The 23146-nt window shown below is 45.6% G+C and overlaps 1 protein-coding gene across 1 annotated transcript in view; it reads right to left on the reverse strand.

Moving 5' to 3' along the window:
• snta1 (syntrophin, alpha 1) overlaps positions 1 to 23146 on the reverse strand; it is a 104257-nt gene that overhangs the window by 52787 nt on the left and 28324 nt on the right. The window contains exon 2 of the mRNA XM_056274084.1: positions 15513 to 15698. Coding sequence (XP_056130059.1) covers positions 15513 to 15698 — 186 coding nt within the window. The remainder of the gene's footprint in view (positions 1 to 15512; positions 15699 to 23146) is intronic.

A 23146-nucleotide genomic window follows, 5' to 3' on the forward strand; every position in this document is an offset into this window, starting at 1 on the left:
TTTATTTCCACACATTCAGCATTCCTAGTAAAAGAACGCGTTTACTTTTATATGAGGGAAACTGCGACCCAAGGAGCTTCCATAACTAAGCCAAGTTAATCCTTGTGTCTGTGCATTGGGCCCGAGCTCAACCATCATATTAATGAAAAGAACAGCACGAGGCCGAGCACCAGCGCTGGCCAGGCTGTGGCAACCCGTTTTTAAATGGCTGGCAGAAGGCAGTAGCACATTCTCTCTCTCTCTCTCTCTCTCTCTCTCTCTCTCTCTCTCTCTCTCTCTCTCTCTCTCTCTCTCTCTCTCTCTCTCTCTCTCTCTCTCTCTCTCTCTCTCTCTCTCTCTCTCTCTCTCTCTCTCTCTCTCTCTCGCTCTCGCTCTCGCTCTCCCACACACACACACACACACACACACTAATATCCATGAAGTTCTGGCCCCTGGATAGCCTGGTAAATTCTGCTGAAATTCAAGCTGACATTAAGCTAATAACAATTTCCCAGCCCACTTTCTCATCAGTCTCGGGCAAAACTACTGTCCGTAGGTACTTTTAAATTGGCCTGCCTTAATTTGCCTTAAGAGTTGGGTTGATGCTGTTCGCCACACACTCTTGGACAAATGACTTGCACATTAGGTTAATACTCCTGACTGTGCCCCTGACCGAGGCAGTAGGAAAGAAGAACTGGAGTTGGTCCCCAGCGGCTGCCCACTGCTCACAGCTACATGGCTAGGATGGGTTAAATGCAGAGGATGAATTTCCCCACGGCGATTAATAAAGTACATCTTAATCCTAATCTTGATCATAAAACAGTGACAACTACAAGATTTTTCGGACAATCACAGGAAAGCATTTGCAAGTTAAAGTGGAACTAGAAAACTTTTTTGCTTTAACTTATCATTATCTAGCCATTCATTATCCAAACCGCTTATCCTACTCTCAGGGTCGCGTGGATGCTGGAGTCTATCCCAGCAGTCATTGGGCGGCAGGCAGGGAGACACCCTGGACAGGCCACCAGGCCATCACAGGGCCCGGCAGCACTAAACTACTAAACCAACACTTTGGTTTAGTAGTTTAGTGTTTCCCCGACACACACACACATTCACACCTAAGGACAATTTATCATTATGAGATATACATATATATATATATACACATACACATATACATATACATATATCATTGAGCGGCACGGTGGCCCAGTGGTTAGCACTGCTGCCTCACAGCAAGAACGTCCTAGTTTCGAACCCCAGCCTGTCCCGGGTCCTTTCTGTGTGGAGTTTGCATGTTCTCCCCGTGTCTGTGTGGGTTTCCTCTGGGTGCTCCAGTTTCCTCCCACCATCAAAAAGACATGCATGTTAGGTTAATACTCCTGTTTGTGCCCCTGACCAAGGCAATGGAAAGAAGAACTGGAGTTGGTCCGCAAGCGCTGCATGGTAGTTGCCTACTGCTCCTAGGATAGGATGGGTTAAAGGCAGAGAGGAATTTCACTGTATGTATATACAATGCCGAATAAAGTGTATTGAAGTAAATGTTGATTATACAACCTATAGAATAAGGACACCATCAGAATTAGATTGATTCTTTATAAGCCTCGCTTTCACTATACAATTCTCTCTGTCACCGGGTATGATCTCGCGAGAAAATTAAGGCTCAATGAACGGCTGAAAGGGAGTGTGTCAACCATTGTGCAAGCAAAATAGGAAGAGGATTACGCTTTGGTTTTCCCCGGTAGCTATTGGTAGCTATCCCCAGTAGTACAAATGGACGAAGGAACAACCGAAGTGACAGTGGAAACTATCCGGCAAGAGAAAAAGAACTCCGTTGACGGAGGAGGCAAAGAAGGTAAAGAGGGAGAGCAACAGGTAAAACAGGTAAAACAAGAGTGAACCTCGGACAGGCATTCACTCAATGGAGAAAGCTCCGGTGTTGTATTGAACTCTGTTTCCCCATCGAGATCTGTTTCCCCCTCGCCAGACAAAAGCATTCACATAGAAACAAGTTAGCTATCGGCTATGATTCGGTTAAGGTAAGCGTTAGATTAACCATAGGGTTAGGTTGAAGTTAGGTTATCAAGCATCCCGGTGTTATATAATAATAATACAATTTATTTGTGGGCGCCTTTCAGAGCACTCAAGGACACCTTAAAGAACATAGTTTAAAAAAAAAAACTAAAAAAAAAACAAGCAGCACTGAATCAGACAGCATAAAATCAAAACAAAGCAGGGTAGACAATAAAAAGTTAATACAACAGATAAATATAAAATCAACATCAGCACAAAACTCAATGAAGTGTGAACTGAACTGAACTCTCGCTAGGGGTAGACAGACCTTGACGGGGAAACAGAGTTCAATACAACACTCGAGACTTGAGAGGGTTCCAAACCAAATTTCAGTTGGTATTCTTTCTACTGGATCAGTGAGTAACACAACCTGCCTACTTATTCATACTACTGGATGATTTACTCTGCCTTTATCAAAGCACTGAGATTGGGTTTTTTTTTTAGTTCAAATTGGGATTCTTACAGTCTTTTCTTGCTTTGGACAGTAGCCAGGCTGCTAATAAACAGAAAGCGATCCAATTGTCTTGATGACAGCGGTGCAAAAATAAAAACACTTGGAAATGCTAGGGAGGGAAGTTGAAAAGTTGTCTATAGCTGCTTTAACTGTCTACAAATGCAGATGGAGACTTATCAAGCCTTATGCTAGTTGGATATGAAATCCGACTGATCTCAACAAATGAGGTAAACACAACGGGTCATCCGGTGTGGAATGTACACTGAAGATAATGAGCAGGATAATGTATGATAAGTTTGCTGCTCTGGGGTTTGGAGCATGCTCTCCAACCTGTCTGTCACTTTGGCCTAGAAACCGTTAGACTGGCCCGCGCCATGGACCACCACGTACCAACACCCTTAATCCTCAGACACACTGAAGAACAGAGCAAACTAGTAAATACACATACATGCACACACAAATACACATTAACACACCACATATGAAGTCACACACTCACACAGAGATGAAGGCTTGCACGCGCACACACACACATGCGCACACGCACACAAACACACACAATGACAGGTGCCCTGTCCCTTGCATATTTGTACAAGCCTCAGTGTCCTATCATGCCTGCTTTCTGTTGTGTGTGTGTGTGTGTGTGTGTGTGTGTGTGTGTGTGTGTGTGTGTGTGTGTGTGTGTGTGTGTGTGTGTGTGTGTGTGTGTGTGTGTGTGTGTGTGTGTCCTTTGGCTGTCCCTTGGCAGTTTGTCAGGGTTTGGTTGTCCAGGAGACTGAGGCAGCATTTAGCCATGGCCTCTGGTTTCACTGGTTCCCTGACATGGCAGTGGAACACAGCCTGTCTGCCTGTCTGTCTGTATTTCTGCCTGCCTGTCTGTCTGTGTATCTGTCTGTCTGTCTGCCTGTCAGCCTACCTTTCTGCCTGCCTGCCTGCCTGCATGCCTGCCTGCCTGTATTTCCGTCTGTCTGTATTTCTGCCTGTCTGTCTGTCTTTTTGCCTGCTTGCCTGCCTGTCTGTCTGTCTTTCTGCCTGCTTGCCTGTCTGTCTGTCTGTCTGTCTGCATTTCTGCCTGCCTGCCTGTCTGTCTTTCTGCCTGCCTGCCTGTCTGTATTTCTGCCTGCCTGCCTGTCTGTCTGACTGGTTGTAGTGATAAACATACTCTCAGCCATGGTGGAACTGAAACGAACACAGCAGCCAGTTTAGAAAGCCATCACTGCATCTCATTCGGTAACTTAACACGCAAGTTAAAAATTTGATTTTAATCAGATTCAGGCAACAATTTGATCATTGCAATGGTCATGTAAGCACCTTATTTGAACTACTGTAATCCAGTTAGGGTCTAAATTGACACAAGTATAAAGAGATTAACAGAGCTAGATTTTTCATCAATCATTTGATTTACTGTGTTCGTATTCACCTTAATCTGAGTTCTTCTGGAGAACCGGTTGTGCAGATGAAGAGACAACATGGCCAGCGGCAGTAAACAAAGATTAACCGAAGGAAACAAAAACACTCATAACTCCCGACACAGATGTTTATTAAGTGAAGTTTCGCCAAACTTCTCCTTTAGGATATTCTTCAGGGTAACGTAATCCTTTAGATACCGATCCTGTCAGCAGCTCAACAATACAGCCGTGTGCCGTCTCCTCTTTCCTGCCGGGCAGTAAACACAAACATTTCTGGTTTGGGACAGACGGAAAATAGAAATGGGGAAATTTTAAAGTCCTGAAATAACTTTTCTTTCTTAATTTGACTATCCATCGAGTCGTGCGAACTGGGATTACTGAAGACATTGAACTACTGCAAACACATGTAGTCACCTTAACTGAACTTTTACTTTAATCAGATTAAATTTAATCAAGATATTTAATCAGATTATTGACTGCATGTAAACAGTCAGAGTGTCCCTGTTGAGCTGCAGCATGCAGGGGGTCGTGTTAAAGTTAAAACTGAGTGTTTTCCAGCTGGCACAAGTGTTGGTTTAGTAGTTAGGGCTGTGGTCCTGCAGCAGGACGGTCTTAGGTTTGATTCTATCTCTGCTCTGTGGGGTTTGCATGTAGTCTTATTGTTCATGTCCATGTTTTTCTGGATCATTGTAGATTTTGGTGGTCTGCGAATAATGCATCGAACACTGATCATCAGTGTTAGACGCATTATTTGCTGCAGTCTACTCCCAGTAGGCACTTTCAGCATCATCTCACTCTCATCATCAGTCGCTTCTCCGGGGCCGGGTCGTGGTGGCAGCAAGCCAAATAGGGCACTCCAGACGTCCCTCTCCTCCTTCTTCATTTGAGGCAACAACTCCTCCCCAACCCAGAGGGAGCAATCCACCATTTTCCGGTAGAGAACCGTGACCTCAGACTTGGAGGTGCTGACTCTCATATTGGCCATTTGACACTCAGCTGCAAACTGCCCCAGTGCGCACTGGAGGTTGCGTTCTGAAGAAGGCAACAAAACCACATCATCTGCGAAGAGCAGAGACGCAATTCTGAGGTTCCCCAAATGGACACACTCCTCATCTTGGCCGCACCTTCAGATGCTGTCCATGAATATCACAAACAGAATTGGACACAAGGGACAACCTTGGCAGATTCCGACACCCACCCACTTTAAGCATCATTCCTAACAGAATTTTACCCAATCAAATAATTAGAAAAGAATAGAATAGAATATTCTTTATAAGTCATTTTGTAAATACATACAAATGAAATTTACTCTCTGCATTTAACCCATCCTAGCTGTGTAGCTAGGAGCAGTGAGCAGCCGCCATGCAGCACCCGGGGCCCAACTCCAGTTATTTCCTCCCATTGCCTTGGTCAGAGGCACATGTGAGGCTGCACCCTAGATGAGGATACTATTTGGTGCTCTATAGCACCCCTTGGCAAGACTTTCTGTTGTTCGGTGGCACAGCGTAGCTGAGATGGCCGCAGAAGATTCCTGTTGCTTTTTGCCAGAACTGCTGCCGAGTTGACAAACAGAAGAGCTGCCGGTTGCCGGAACCGCTGCCGAGTTGACTGAGCGGAGCTGTCATGGTTTACCCTTCCCGCGTACTGACAGCTGGGTAGACTGTGCCTGGGGATTTGAATTCAGAGTTACCTTCTACTAGCCTTTGCCTAAAAAGGCATCAACCTTCAAGGCAGCGGGTAGATTTGTTGTCAGTGTTTCCTTCTCCTAGCCTTTGCCTAAAGAGGCATCAACCCACAAAGCAGCAGGTGGATTTAAATCAGAGTTCTCTTCTCCTATCCCAGTGTGTTGGCTGGACTGGGCACCATGGGAAGTACCATACAGGCATGCAGGAGGACCAGATCTATCAGTAGGGACGTCGTCCTTAGCCAAAGAGCCCTTGCTAAGGTAAGGTGCTACCCCTCTACAGCCTGTGGTTGCAGTTTAGCGTCTTACCCAGTCCTGGGTAAGACGCTAAACTGCAAGACGCTAAATTACGAGACAAAGAATGCATTTCATTTGTTTAAATTTAAATCCTCTACCTAGCAACAACTCATTCCATTCTGAACAACTAAGGCAGCTCTGAGAGTGACAATTCCAAACAAATCAAAGCATTAAACTTTTTTAATTTCCAGCTATTAAAATCTGTATGTCTGTTAATGCAAACACCCCCCCCCCACACACACACACACACACACACGTGCACACACATGCACACACATGCACTAGCCTTGGCATAAACTTGCTCTCTATCAAAATGGAAAATGTGCAAAAAAGCACACACACACACACACACACACACACACACACACACACACACACACACACACACACACACACACACACACACACACACACACACACGTGGACAGAGACACACAAGCAGAGAAACAGACGGGTCAATACAAACACGCAACCACACAATAACTCTCTCTCTTTCTCTCCTCTCTCTCTGTCTCTGTCCCTCTGTCTCGCACGCGCACGCACACGCACGCACACATACACACACACACACACACACACACACACACACACACACACACACACACACACACACATGCTGTAAATATAGCTGGGAGGAAATGAAGGCAGCTGTGGCTCTGTGATTTCATCTTCTCTATTATATTCATCTGACCCTGGCAGGTGTTTACTGTACCTCCCTGTCTCTCACACACCTTGATTATTCCATCTCTATGTTGATGGCCGACGCCACAGGAATATAGCGAAGGAGAAAGGATCCTGCTCTCAACATACAACAAGTTACAGCTTCAGCCATGAGACGGGTCCATTCCATCCAACAGAAAAAATGGAGAGGGAAACTACCTAGAAGTGACCGTGTGTCTGCCATCGCTACGACATAATCTACACCTACAACTTCACCCATGCCACCAAAAGGCTGCCATGCCATGATCACCAACCAAAATGTTTTGAGAACTGACGACATCTGGCATCTACACCTCTAGGCCTCACCGGCACCGCCACCGTTCCCTTAAAGGTGTAATCCGCAACTTTTCTGGCTATTTTATCCATCTGACACATGGTGATGATGGGGTGGTTGTGTCGGACAGACAGTCACGTCTTCCAGGAGAACAGTGTTGTGATATAGTTGATGTAGGAAGCAGAGAGAAACAGACCTGTTGACTCTGATGTTCTGGGACTACAAACCAGGTGTAGCAGGACTACAAACAGGGTGTGACTGGTGTGCCGTCAGCTCGGCAGTAAACGGTTCCCACCCTTGTATAAATGGATCCTGGGACCAACGCTAACACAGACAGTCTAATGTATTACAAACACATCACACTATATGGGAACACTGTTGCACAGTCATATTGGTTGTCATGGACACATCAGCATCACATCTCGGACTTTTATCCTGTTTCAGTGTTCATCGTACCCAGTCAAAAACATCTCCACAGTGGTATACGGAGACTGAAGAGTGTCTCCAACCATGGTGAAGATGACTGGTAGGATTATGAAACCTGACTCCATCATATATATTGGAGACAATTTCGGTCCAAAAATGTGAAAGAACTGAAGATTATTTTGAGAATCTACAGGGTAGAACTTTTCAAGTTTTCAGCGTTCGAGCACTGTTTTGAGGAGAGTAAGTGTTAACCAAAGGAATTGAATCGAGTCAAGTCCAGTTGCACTCGATTCAATGCCTTTGGATAACCATGACCTGGATGAATGAGAACATTCACAGAGAGAATAAATGTTGTGGCATAAATTAATCCAACACACCAGAGATTGCTCTCTCTCTTAATAATAAGTACAACTGGAGATGAAACAGCTTGGAGGCATGGTGAAGAAAATCCAACTGAGTAGACGTTTCACTGATGAGTCCTCAACAAAATTTCAAAAGGAATGAAAATAAATAAATAAATAAATAAAAAAGGCAAAATAAAAAAAAATTGTAAGTTGTTGGGTGTGTGTCGGGCCGGTTTCAGTGCTCTGGCTCCTGTGTTGGATGCCGTACATCCCAGATCTCGGCATGGGCCGGTCGTCAGTCTTTACATCTCACACAGAGAGCAACAAAACTTGGCGTTCGGGTAGCGTAGCGGTCTATTCTGTCACTTCCCAACATGGGGATCGCCGGTTCGAAACCCCGTGTTACGCCCAGCTTAGTCGGGCATCCCTACAGACAAAACCGGCCATGTCTGTGGGTAGGAAGCTGGATGTGGGTGTGTGTCCTGGTTGCTGCACTAGTGCCTCCCGCCTCTTCTGGTCAGCTGGGATGCCTGTTTGGGGCAGGAGGAACTGGGAGGAATAGCGTGATCCTCCCACGCGCTACGCCCCTGGCGAAACTCCTCACTGTCAGGTGAAAAGAAGTGACTGGCGACTCCACATGTATTGGAGGAGGCATGTGGTAGTCTGCAGCCCTCCCGGATCAGCAGAGGGGGTGGAGCAGCGACCAGGATGGCTCGGAAGAGTGGGGTAATTGGCCGGATACAATTGGGGAGAAAAAGGGGGGGGAGCCACCGAAAAAAAAGAGCAACAAAACTGCCCTCAGCTCAGAAAGAGAATAAGACTTTGTTATCTTCTCTTCAACGAGGCTTTTCTGACATTTATCACTCAAGTTAGGGAAGAGAGGGCACGTCATTGAGTATCGAAACTCAGATAAAAATTTTCCACGACCCACCCAATACCTAGACTGATGTTGTGCTGCGATGCGAGTGTCACTTTGTGTGCGTTCCTATGGACATGTGATGAGATGACGACAGATCTCCATGACATCGTATGAGCCTCCGTTTCCATAGAACACAAACGGATGCAGATGTGGGAAGAGCACTGAACATGATTTACTGGAAAATCCCTTTAGCAAAATAGAAAATTACCCATAAGACTATTAACTGAGTAAATGTCTTGATGTATGTAAAATTAGATGTGATCGAGTTTTAAAAGTAGTTTTCTTGAATTAATAATAACCCAGCCACTGAGGATGCACAAGCCAGTACATCCTTAGTGCCGGTCCCAAGCCCGGACAAATGGGGAGGGTTGCGTCAGGAAGGGCATCCGGCGTAAAATCTTTGCCAAATCAAATATGCGGATCATAAATAAGACTTACATACCGGATCGGTCGAGGCCCGGGTTACCAACGACCGCCACCGGTACTGTTAACCAGCAGGGTGTCGGTGGAAACTATGCTACTGTTGGGCGAAGGAGAAGGAGAGGAGGAAAGCATGTCCAGAGGCAGCTAGAGAGGAGGAAGGGTAGGAGTGTGGAGGTGAGAGTTGGAACTTTGAATGTTGGCACTATGACTGGTAAAGGGAGAGAGCTGGCTGACATGATGGAAAGAAGAAAGGTAGGCATACTGTGTGTGCAAGAGACCAGGTGGAAGGGGAGTAAGGCCAGGAGTATCGGAGGTGGGTTCAAACTCTTCTACCATGGTGTGAATGGGAGGAGAAATGGGGTAGGGTAATTCTGAAGGAAGAGTATGTCAAGAGCGTGCTGGAGGTGAAGAGAGTGTCAGACAGAGTGATGAGTATGAAGCTGGAAATTGAAGGTTTATTGCTGAATGTTATCAGCGCATATGCCCCGCAAGTTGGGTGTGAGATGGATGAAAAAGAAGAATTCTGGAGTGAGTTGGATGACATGGTGGAGAGGGTACCCAAGGAGGAGAGAGTGGTGATTGGAGCGGACTTCAATGGACATGTTGGTGAAGGGAACAGAGGTGATGAGGAGGTAATGGGAAGGTATGGAGTCAAGAAGAGAAATGTGGAAGGACAGATGGTGGTCGATTTTGCGAAAAGGATGGAAATGGCTGTGGTGAATACATATTTCAAGAAGAGGGAGGAACACAGGGTGACGTACAAGAGTGGAGGAAAGTGCACACAGGTGGACTATATCTTATGTAGAAGGTGCCATCTAAAAGGGATTGGAGACTGCAAGGTGGTGACAGGGGAGAACGTAGCTAGGCAGCATAGGATGGTGGTCTGTAGGATGACTTTGGAGACCAAGAAGAGGAAGCGAGTGAAGACACAGCCGAAGATCAAATGGTGGAAGTTGAAGAAGGAAGACTGTTGTGTGGAGTTTAGGCAGGAGTTAAGACAGGCACTGGGTGGTAGTGAAGGGTTGCCAGATGGCTGAAAAACCACTGCAGAAATAGTGAGGGAGACAGCTAGGAAGGTACTTGGTGTGTCATCAGGACAGAGGAAGGAAGACAAGGAGACTTGGTGGTGGAATGAGGAAGTACAGCAAATTATACAGAGGAAGAGGTTGGCAAAGAAGAAGTGGGATAGTCAGAGAGATGAAGACAGTAGACAGGAGTACAAGGAGATGCAGCGTAAAGCAAAGAGAGAGGTGGCAAAGGCAAAGGAAAAGGCGTATGGTGAGTTGTATGACAGATTAGACACTAAGGAAGGAGAAAAGGACTTGTACCGATTGGCTAGACAGAGGGACCAAGCTGCAAAGGATGTGCAGCAAGTTAGGGTGATCAAGGATAGAGATGGAAATGTGCTGACAAGCGAGGAGAGTGTGCTAAGAAGGTGGAAGGAATACTATGAGGGGCTGATGAATGAAGAAAATGAGAGAGAGAGAAGGTTGGATGATGTAGGGATAGTGAATCAGGAAGTTCAGCGGATTAGCAAGGAGGAAGTGAGGGCAGCTATGAAGAGGATGAAGAATGGAAAGGCAGTTGGTCCTGATAACATACCTGTGGAGGCATGGAGATGTTTAGGAGAGATGGCAGTGGGGTTTTTAACTAGATTGTTTAACACAATCCTGGAAAGCGAGAGGATGCCTGAGGAGTGGAGAAGAAGCATACTGGTACCGATTTTCAAGAACAAGGGCGATGTGCAGAACTGTAACAACTACAGAGGTATAAAGTTGATCAGCCACAGCATGAAGATTTGGGAAAGAGTAATAGAAGCTAGGTTAAGAGGAGAGGTGACGATCAGCGAGCAGCAGTATGGTTTCATGCCACGAAAGAGCACCACAGATGCGATGTTTGCTTTGAGAATGTTGATTGAGAAGTAAAGAGAAGGCCAGAAAGAGTTGCATTGTGTCTTTGTAGATTTAGAGAAAGCTTATGACAGAGTGCCGAGAGAGGAGGTTTGGTATTGTATGAGGAAGTCAGGAGTTGCAGAGAAGTATGTAGGAGTGGTGCAGGATACGTATGAGGGAAGTGTGACAATGGTGAGGTGTGCGGTTGGAATGACAGATGGGTTCAAGGTGGAGGTGGGATTACATCAAGGATCGGCTCTTAGCCCTTTCTTGTTTGCAATGGTGATGGACAGGTTGACGGACAAGATCAGGCAGGAGTCTCCATGGACGATGATGTTCGCGGATGACATTGTGATCTGTAGCGAGAGTAGGGTGCAGGTTGAGGAGAGCCTGGAGAGGTGGAGGTATGCACTGGAGAGAAGAGGAATGAAAGTCAGTAGGAGCAAGACGGAATACATATGCGTGAATAAGAGAGAGGACAGTGGAATGGTCAGGATGCAAGGAGTGGAGGTGACAAAGGCATTTGAGTTTAAATACTTGGGGTCAACTGTCCAAAGTAACGGGGAGTGCAGTAGAGAGGTGAAAAAGAGAGTGCAGGCAGGGTGGAGTGGGTGGAGAAGTGTGTCAGGAGTGATTTGCGATAGAAGGGTATCAGCAAGAGTTAAAGGGAAACACGTTTACAAGATGGTTGTGAGACCAGCTATGTTATATGGTTTGGAGACAGTGGCACTGACGAAAAGACAGGAGGCGGAGCTGGAGGTGGCAGAGTTGAAGATGCTAAGATTTTCACTGGGAGTAATGAAGAAGGACAGGATTAGGAACGATTATATTAGAGGGACCACTCAGGTTGGACGGTTTGGAGACAAAGCAAGAGAGGCAAGATTGAGATGGCTTGGACATGTGTGGAGGAGAGATGCTGAGTATATTGGGAGAAGGATGCTGAATATGGAGCTGCCAGGGAAGAGGAGAAGAGGAAGGCCAAAGAGGAGGTTTATGGATGTAGTGAGGGAAGACATGCAGGTGGCTGGTGTGACAGAGGAAGACGCAGAAGACAGGAAGAAATGGAAAGGGATGATCCGCTGTGGCGACCCCTAACGGGAGCAGCCGAAAGTAGTAGTAGTAGTTTCTTGAATTAATAATAATAATATTATTATTGTTATATTTTTATTATTATTGTTATTTTTTTATTATTGTTCTGTGCTTCATACATTATTTTCTATTGGGAAAAGCTCCGATAATGAAACTTTACATGTTTTTACACACACACACACACACACACACACACACACACACACACACACACACACACACACACACACACACACACACACACACACACACACCTATCCATGAACGCACACATAATGTAACAATCAGCAGCGTTATTACTGATAGCTGAACATGAATAAAAGAAGACGTTTCATTCATAAAATATAGTTGAAGTCAAAGCCGGCAAAACATTAAAAACTCAAGTACAGATATGTCAAAATAAATATTTGAGTACATTAACAAAGTTTTTTTACTCCCTTACTTTACACCACAGCATGGATGTACGCACCTGCAGGCACGCTTATATACACAAAACACACATAACACAAAAAAAAACAAATTATGCACACACAGGGATTAAGACACATGCATGTGCGTAAACATGCACACAAATACACTCAATCATAGAAATACATGTGCACAGACGTCCGCGGTGGCGTAGCGGTATAAGCATCGGCTTGGTGTCGATGCAGTTGCCCACTGGGGACTGGGGTTCGCGCCCCGGTCTCGTCAGATCCGACTATGGCCGGACTCGATGAAGCAGCAATAATTGGCAACGCTGTCTTCGGGAGGGGGGCGGAGTCGGCTTGTGTTCGTCATGTGAATGCGTCTCTGTGTGTGTCGGAAAAACAGTGGTTCGGCTTGGATTCGCCTTGTCACGAAAGTGGGGAGGCGCTTTCCTTCGAGACTGCCGGCCGGAGAGATGCAGTTGGCGAACGCATGCAATACGAGGGTGGGTGTTTGAATTAAAATAGGGATCAATTGGCCACTAAATTGGGAGAAAAAAGGGAAAAATCAGAAATAAAAAAATTTAAAAAAAAAAAGAAATACACGTGCACATATGCATGCATGCAAAGATGTATGTGAATCACACACACACACACACACACACACACAACTTCCTCCCTTAAGAGAGTCTCCAAGCCTCTCTCAGATCCACTGAGAGATGTGTGTGTGTGTGTGGGGGGGGGGGGTCGTGGGTGGGGGATGAAATGGTTCCTGACATGTCGGCTCACAGAGCAGCTCTGGTTGGAGCCGCCTGATATCAACACTTTTCTGCCTGGTTGTGGACTTGTTATGGAGGGATTTGTGATGATTTCCCAGCGGCCGTGTCTCCAGAGCACACTGAAGCCGTGCTAACCAGCTCCATCACGTCCCCTCCCTTCACACCCAGACCTCGCAATGCTGCCGGACTTCGGCGGAGGGTTTTTGTTTACTGAGAATTTCGAGGAGTTGAGGTGTGCAACTACAATCTGGCCAGTTTAAAACCATGCTGACAGGAGCTATATGTTCTCAGATGGCTAAATCCCCCCCCCCCCCCACACACACTTTTTCAGAGATAAGAGTATTTCACCCGGCCGGATGGTGTGTGAGTCCCTATACGGTCTGCAGGGCCTGTCGGATTCACATCGGTGAATACATCCCTCAGCCGGTGCCCGGTCTCTATGGGTGGGCTCTCACTCCAAAATTTGATCCACAGAGAATACAAAGAGGAAGTATGGGGGGAAAGGATAAAAGAAATGTGGAGTTGTAGATTTCCTGATGAAAACGTGTTCTCTCTGACACCACCGGTGTGAGGAGAGCTGCCCTAGCTTTGCTCACAAGGGTTTACGACGCTGTACTCCTCGATTTACAACCTCCATTTACAATTCCAGTAAACTGACTTGAAGAGGAGACTTATGGAGATACAAGAAGGAGTGTGATGCAACCGCTCGGCAAGAAAGAAAGAAAAGATCGGGTTTAATTCTTTTCGCTTCTTCCCTGAGGCTACAGGATCTCATATCAGCCTCGCCATGTTGTTTCACACCTGCTGGCGAGTACACACACGGAAAAAAACACAACTTATGCCACACACACACACACACACACACACAAACACACACACACGGGTGGACAGTCTCATTCCAGGCTGTAGACATAGACAGGTATTGATAAACAGCCATACACATGATTATACATAAACACACACACACACACACACACACACACACACACACACACACACACACATATCATGGATTACAAATGTGTCAGAATGAGGGAGTGAAAGAGAGATACATGATTTATGACAGCACATCTACGTGTGTGTGTGTGTGTGTGTGTTTGTTTGTATGTGAGAGAGAGAGAGAGTGAAAGGGAGGGGGTAGGAAGTAAAGGAATAGGAGGTAAAACTCAGTCAACAGACCCGCTGGCTCGACTGTAAGCCTCTCAGTGCTCAGCCCCCCCGTCTTACAGTTCCCGACACCACATTTACATTCTGCCGGTGTCAGAGAGTGTTTGATGTGAGGGGAAGTCTAGTCATTAGCTTGTTCAGATACTCCGAGGTGTGTCTGCCACAACATTGTTTTTGAATCTAAAGTCTTTGGCCTTCACTTCGCTGTTTTGACTTCCACTCATTACTCAGATGTTCTGAGGAAGATTTGATCAAAGTCCTGATTCAACTGATCGTCTGTCTCGCCTCGTCACAGTTTGGCCCCTCAAGGAGAAATCAACCCAAATACTGGAAGACATTCTGGGGATCAGGAACAAAATACCAACCCACAGAAAAATATGAACCTCTCTATTAATCTCTGGTAGCAGTTTGTCCTGTTTTCGAGACTTGTAGCTGTGATGAATGAGGATTACTCAGATTTCTTGGTGGTAACAGTTTGAAATTTTCATTTTGATTCCGTTGCCTACCAACATGGGATCGGCAGTTCAAATCCCCGTGTTGCCTCAGGCTTGGTCGGGCGTCCCTACAGACACAATTGGCTGTGTCTGCGAGTGGGAAGCCGGATGTGGGTATGTACCCTGGTTGCTGCACTAGCGCCTCATCTGGTCACTCGGGGCACCTGTTCCGGGGGGAAGGGGAACTGGGGGGAATGGCGTGATCCTCCCACGCACTATGTCCCCCCGGTGAAACTCCTCACTGTCAGGTGAAAAGAAGCGGCTGGTGACTCCACATGTATCAGAGGGAGGCATGTGGTAGTCTGCAGCCCTCCCCGGATCGGCAGAGGGGGTGGAGCAGCGACCGGGATGGCTAGGAAGAGTGGGGTAATTGGCCAAGTACAATAGGGGAGGAAAAAAAGGGGAAAAATCCAAAAAATAAAATAAAATGCTCATTTTGAATCCACTGATTCTGACAATGACAGAGTACCAAGAAATAAACAGACAGCTGAATTATCAGAGACAAGAGATGAGAGCAACTCATGTTAATATACTTCCTTTTCTATCTCCTCTACTTCCATGTCACCCCCCCCCCCCAAGCACTCACACCATCACCCCGACAATAAAGAAGAAATGCAAAGTACAACAGACAAGACTTAGTTGGTGCTGGGTTTGGGCAGACTCCGTCTGAAACCTGTCTTACCTTCGAGGATGACCTCCTTGCCGGTCTTCTTGAGGGCCTGCACGGCCTCATCATGTGTTGCCTCCCGCAGGTCGAACCCATTGACCGACAAGATGGCGTCACCGACGTAGAGCGCCTCAGTCTGATCAGCAGCCAGACCCTTGAAGATTTTCGAGATGAGGATTGGCATCTTATTCTCCTTCCCACCTTCACAGAACAAGAAAAGAGCGATTTTATTTTTTTGAAATCTACACACCTGCAAACTGCCTGGTTTAATCACAGCCTTCAATTAAAGTCACCAAGCAGTGCCACGAGACGTTTTAGATACAGTTTATTTTCAAATGAACCGTCGCCGAACATTTTTAGATGCAAAGCGCCTCGTGAACCTGAACTCACACACAAACTGACTTTGAGTCTCATGTTAAGCTGTACCATCTATGTAGATTCGGCAGGGTTTCGATTGCTTCAAAAATGTTCGTGAGTGCATCTAAAAAATAAATCCTGTTGTGAGATGGAATTTTTGTACTTTTCTTAATCAACATTATAATCCTGAGCAAAATGACATCATAACACATTAAGGTAAAAAGGATGAAAATAAGACCCAGGATGTTAAAAAAAATCGTACTTCTGACTCTAGAAAAAAAAAATAAAAAGGGATTAATCCTTTAACTTGCTCTAAATGGAGATTCGATGGTAACAACAGAAGAACCACTGTAACTTGACACACGACATCAGTCGAGCATCATCCCACTCTGCTTCAGTCTACATAATTCTTCATATCAGTGTGTGCAGGACAACTTCAGCCACCTAAGCTGCAATCAAAAGAGCATATGAGGACAGAACCAGACAGAAGTTATTGAAGTTATTACCCTCTCATAGTAACGACCAAAGTTTCTTATCGCTCACTCTCTCTCTGTCTCTCCCTGCACACTTTAATGAAGGGCAGCTCTTATACTGATGGATCGGCGATTCCTTGGGATTGAATTCATGTATATCCTTCCTCCAAGACCACAGCCGGGTGTTCTCAATTATAAAGAAGAAAAAAAAAAGGGAAGAAATGCCGGGACAGATCTGACACACTCCTCCTGTGTAAATCAGTCACCGTGTCCCTCGGGTTCTGTCTGCGGTGGAAGAAGACCTCGGCGACTGATGCTGCTGAATTGATGTGTGAAGGTTTTTTTTTATGACAGAGCTTTCTGCAGCTGGAAGACAGCTCTGTATACTAGTGACTATCACACCATGGAAATAGACAGCGGTTTACTGCATGACTACATTTTGGAAGAAGGCGACCCCAACATCTGCCTGTATTTGACCCCCGATAAGATGGAGAGAACATTCAGAGTGAACTGGAGGCGTACCTTCACCCGTTCAGATACTCCGTCAAGTCACTCTGAAGGTGTCCGATACAGATGTGCTACAGCAAAGTGGATGGTATTTAGTCCCTCATATTGTTCTATTGTTAAGATAATAGCCATCATGGTAGAAAGTGTTGGTATAAACCACTGTAATGTAGAAAATATATATCAGAATCAGAAGCACTTTGTTTGTCATTTCCTTTCATGCACTTTCACAAATGAAATGAAACAAAGCATCGTTTCCCCCATCCCACAGCAGTGCCACACAAAGACAAAAACATTTATCCAAGAACTACAAGAACACGTATATCCAAACTAACACAGATATCTAAACTAAACAAAAGAAAATCACTGTCCAGGAGAACGAACGCCAGCCAGGATGACTGTCGGAACTGCCGGTCTGCATGGGCTAGCAGTTAGCTTAGCCTGCCCCGCGTCTCCGTTCTGTCAGACCGCCCTTGGTGTTTCCTCTTTGGGCACAGCTCTGGTCAGGGCTGTGGTCCTTGGGCCCACAGGATGCAGCAGACCAAGCTCCCTCAGCCGATCCAACGCTAGCTATCCCAGCCAGACACCTTTGACACACCTCCCCGCACTCCACTCGACAACACTAAAAATACAATCAAGACTAGCCGAGGTTGCCGCCAGGCCGCTCTCGGTATTATTAGAACTGCCGGTCTACATGGGCTAGTAGTTAGCTTAGCTTGCCCTGCTTCCGCGTCCTGCTTCCGGTGTTACCTCCTCGGACGCGGCTCTAGGCAAGGCCCGGGTCCCTGGGCCCACAGGATGCAGCAGACCAAGTTCTCCCAGCCAATCCAGCACCAGCTCTCCCAGCCATCAAACGAAGACACAACTTAAGATGCAGACGTGGGCAAAGACTGCATGGACGGTACCTGGTGAGGCCGTGCCGCCATCTTCCCACACCGGTACTGGGTGAGGCTGCTGCAAACATGAATTCGTACTGCCATCTCCCCACACCGGTGGGCCTCCGGTGTGGGACAATATTCGTGTTATCCAATCAACAGCAATGTGCAAAAATCTGGTTTACAAAACTCTGTGAATTTTAGAGAGATTTCACTGCACAGACTTTCATACGAGACACAGCAGGACCTCAGACAAAGTAAAGGAACTACAAAAGATGTACAATGCACAGTACACATACAGAAATGCACAAATATCACTCAAACATGTATATATGCATTTCTTTTATTACACACAGCGCCGCAGAAACAAATATGAAAGGCACTGTATGCTGTATTAAGTTCTGCTCTGCAAAAGCCTTTTTTCTAAGAGAAATGGTGAGCTTGGAGGAGCATCATCTAGGAATAAAACAGTGTCCTGAGAATATGCATACAGCCATTCAAGGCTAGGCGCCTCCATTGTGGCGTTTTCATGATGAAATGAATAGCAGCGTTCTTCTGGACTTGTATAAGCCGGTGCAGGTGTGCGGTGGCCTCGATACAGACGCCTTGGAACAAGGCGGGTGGTTTCATGTTTTTCTAACAAAATATTGTGTCTGTATTATGGTATTATGTTGTGATATTGGTATTATGGTATGGTGTGAATGGTATTACGTTATTATAATGTTATTCTGTTTACAGAAGAATAACGTGGATGGTCCTCCATGTTATTCTTTTGTGAAAAAAAAAACTTTGCCAACTGGTCAATAATGCTGGTACTGGTGAATAATATTAACATTTTCAAATGTGAGCTCATCTACAATCAGACATAAATTGGACACATACAGTAGGTACATATACACACACATAGAGAACATGCACATAAACCACACACACTTCTATACATCAGGACCCAGATGCAGATGCTGTAACAGGTGAATCAAAACGTTTACCGTAGGAAACATGAGGGTATCATGAACACACATGACGAGAACATGGTACAGACATGGTGACATTGTGTAGACATGGTGCCATGATACAGTCATGGTAAAATGGTACAAACATGGTGACATGGTACATATATGGTAACATGGTACACACATGGTAACACGGTGATGTGGTACACACATGGTAACATGGTACAGACATGGTGACATGGTACAGACATGGTGACATGGTAACATGGTACAGATATGGTAACATGGTATAGACATGGTAACATGGTACAGATATGGTAACATGGTAGACATGGTACAGACATGGTAACATGGTACAGACATGGTCACATGGTACATATATAGTAACATGGTACAGACATGGTAACATGGTACAGACATGGTGACATGGTACATATATAGTAACATGGTACAGACATGGTGACATGGTACATATATAGTAACATGGTACATATATAGTAACATGGTACAGACATGGTGACATGGTATAGACATGGTAACATGGTACAGATATGGTAACATGGTAGACATGGTACAGACATGGTAACATGGTACAGACATGGTCACATGGTACATATATAGTAACATGGTACAGACATGGTAACATGGTACAGACATGGTGACATGGTACATATATAGTAACATGGTACAGACATGGTGACATGGTACATATATAGTAACATGGTACATATATAGTAACATGGTACAGACATGGTGACATGGTACATATATAGTAACATGGTACATATATAGTAACATGGTACAGACATGGTAACATGGTACATATATAGTAACATGGTACATATATAGTAACATGGTACAGACATGGTAACATGGTACATATATAGTAACATGGTACAGACATGGTGACATGGTACATATATAGTAACATGGTACATATATAGTAACATGGTACAGACATGGTGACATGGTACATATATAGTAACATGGTACATATATAGTAACATGGTACAGACATGGTGACATGGTACATATATAGTAACATGGTACATATATAGTAACATGGTACAGACATGGTAACATGGTACAGATATGGTAACATGGTATAGACATGGTAACATGGTACAGATATGGTAACATGGTAGACATGGTACAGACATGGTGACATGGTACAGACATGGTGACATGGTACATATATAGTAACATGGTACACATATGGTAACATGGTAGACATGGTACAGACATGGTGACATGGTACAGATATGGTGACATGGTATAGACATGGTGACATGGTACAGATATGGTGACATGGTATAGACATGGTAACATGGTACAGATATGGTAACATGGTACAGACATGGTAACATGGTACAGACATGGTGACATGGTACAGATATGGTGACATGGTATAGTAATGGTAATATGGTATAGACATGGCGACATGGTAGGTAACATGGCGGTGACACGGCACAGATGTGGATGTTCAGACAACCAACAAACTGAACAGCCAAACTTCAATACACAGAAACTTGACTGAATCAGCAACAGCAACAGCTTGGGGGCAAATGGGCAACAGAGGAAAAGGGGACAGGACTTGTGAAGGAGTTATTTATTCATTATGTGTTTGTTTCTTTATGCCTGCACTGCTATGTGGATCAAGTAGACCTTAAAGGAGGTTGTGTCGTGCGGTTTCGGAAGAGAGACGTGTGCTGTCATGAGACACGTCATGTGTAGAGGTCTTTGAGGGGGCCCCGGGTCTCGTGTTTCCGTTTGCGAGTTTTTCTGAAGAAAGCAATACTTGTGTTGAACTTGTGTTGAACTGTTGACTCTTGCTGGAACTAGTTCTCCCCACTGTATGCAGGAGTGTTTCTATGTAGGTTGATTGTCTTTAAATGCCAAGAGGCTAAACATATCAGACTTTTGTGTTTTGCTGAACTATCAAAGATGCTGAGCGTTTCTCTCCTCAGTGAGAGGTGGCTCCCTTTGACTTCCGTGTCGGGGTGTTTCTCCCCAATATATTGTAAAAGATATATTTTAATCCTCAACCCGTCAGTGTTTTGTTTGTTATTTCATGATTATTGAGTTCTTGCAGGCAATTTCCATGACAGACTGAGGACTGGGATGGTGCTGTCAGAGACACCAACCAGGGCTGGAGTAGCGGAACCCGGAGGAGCCATGACAGTATGGTTGGGTCTGCAGAGATACCATCTGTTAAGGAACCCCCGACACCTCCTCTAATTTCAAGCTTCAGAAAAAGAAGATTAATTTAGAGGAAAAACATAATCTTATGCCAGACAATGTCATGGAAATGTGATGTAAAACCTCTTGTCTGTCTAGTTTAAACACAGACAAACCTCATCCCGTCTAAACATTCAAGCTCTCTGACTCGCTTCCCCGTCAGTTGTCACAGAGGATTCTAGGACGCGAACCGTCAAAGCCATGGTGAAACAAATGTGATTCAGTACTGGATCCATCAGAGAATGCCATTCTCACTCATTTTCACACTGAGCAGAGGTGTTTTTCCACATGAAGACTGAGACAGGATAAAAGGGAAGGGCTCAATGCAGGGGGGCGTCAGCTGATGGAGACATCCTCCATGTCTCCATACGCAAGGTAAAAGGTATTTCACTCAATCTTTCTAGATGGATGGATGGATGGATGGATGGATGGATAGATAGATAGATACATTATGATTACATGTTTTATAGACTGTGTTGAGAAGAATATCAGTTATTTACACTCTTTAAAACTCTTCTCTACTACTACTACTTTCGGCTGCTCCCATTAGGGGTCACCACAGCGGATCATCCGTTTCCATTTCTTCCTGTCTTCTGCATCTTCCTCTGTCACACCAGCCACCTGCATTTCTTCCCTCACCACATCCATAAACCTCCTCTTTGGCCTTCCTCTTTTCATCTTCCCTGGCAGCTCCATACTCAGCATCCTTCTCCCAATATACCCAGCATCTCTCCTCCACACATGTCCAAGCCATCTCAATCTTGCCTCTCTTGCTTTGTCCCCAAACCACCCAACTTGAGCTGTCCCTCTAATATAATCGTTCCTAATCCTGTCCTTCTTCATCACTCGCAGTGAAAAAAACTCTTTAAAACTCTTCTAAAGAGTTTAAATAACCGATGTTCTTCTCTTCTATTCCCTTCACAGACTTAAAATGTGAGATAGCCCCCCCCTTCGTTTGCGATATTAATGCGAATTGCTTCACTTTTCGAACCGAGTGTCAGATTGTAATTCATAACGGATAACAACGAATGCAAACCAGTACCTTTCTTATTCCACACCACTGCATTCTACTGATTTTTTTTTTGAGCAGATTGAAGGTGCTGTATTGAATTCAGGGGGCAGCCAGGAACCACCGCCGCAGTCGGGAAGCAAACCCGGGCGACTGTGCTAACCAGTCAACTAAAGGGTCCGACCCGTTCCAAGGGCTAGAAAGTCTAGTCACCCGTGATCATTATACTACCCCCTTCCTTTGGGAAGTGCGTCCCCACGCTTCAGCATATCAGCTCCCTCACGCCTCTGGGTGTACACACTTCCGATGGCCTCACGGTCTCACCATTCCACTTCTGACATCAATGTAGCGACTTCAGGGGCAGCCGGGAAGCGCACCCGGATCTCCCACACCATGGGCGACTGCGCTAACCAGTCGACTAGTTAGCGCGGTTGCCCAAGGTGTGGGCTATCCAGGTTCACTTCCCGGCTGCGGTGGATTCCCAGCTGCCCCCTGAATTGGCTACATTGGTGTCAGAAGTGGAATGGTGAGACTGTGAGGCCATCGGAAACACGTGCGCCCAGAGGCATGAGGGAGTGATATGCTGAAGTGCGGGGATGCGCTTCCTGAAGGAGGGGGGTAGTGTAACGACCACAGATGACTAGACTCGCTAGCCAAGGGCTAGAAAGTCTAGTCATCCATTTCAGCTAGCAAGTCTAGTCATCTGCGTCAGACCCTTTAGTTGACTGGTTAGTGCGGTCGCCTGTAGTGTGGACTATACGGGTTTGATTCCCCGCTGCGGCGGATTCCCGGCTGCCCCCTGAATTCTCTGCAGTATTATAAGTGGCGTTTCATGCGGATAAATAAGGGGGTGCATTTCATGGCACCGGAACCGGATGTGTTGACCAAAACCATCGATATCGAAATCCTGGCTCAAGTCACGATCAGTTAACCAGGTTTCAGTCAATACGATCACACAAGCATTGTTGTACGCTTGTATGCACTTCACAATCACTTGCAACTCGTTGACTTTATTCCTCAGTGACTGCGTGTTTCCCAGGATAATAGAGGAAGTAGCCAGCGGAGCAGCCCGAGTCAACATAGCCCGTCGCACTCCTGCTTTCTGGCCATGCTTCCTCTCTTGTACTGCCTTCTGCCACCTGGAATAAACAGCTCCACATTTACAAATCTGGCGGAATGCCGTCGGCTTAGGTCCCAGCAACTGAATTGCCACATCGGATGAGAAAGTCACGACGATATT

The sequence above is a fragment of the Lampris incognitus genome, chromosome 2, assembly GCF_029633865.1.
Source record: "Lampris incognitus isolate fLamInc1 chromosome 2, fLamInc1.hap2, whole genome shotgun sequence".
Classification (NCBI taxonomy): Eukaryota; Metazoa; Chordata; class Actinopteri; order Lampriformes; family Lampridae; genus Lampris; species Lampris incognitus.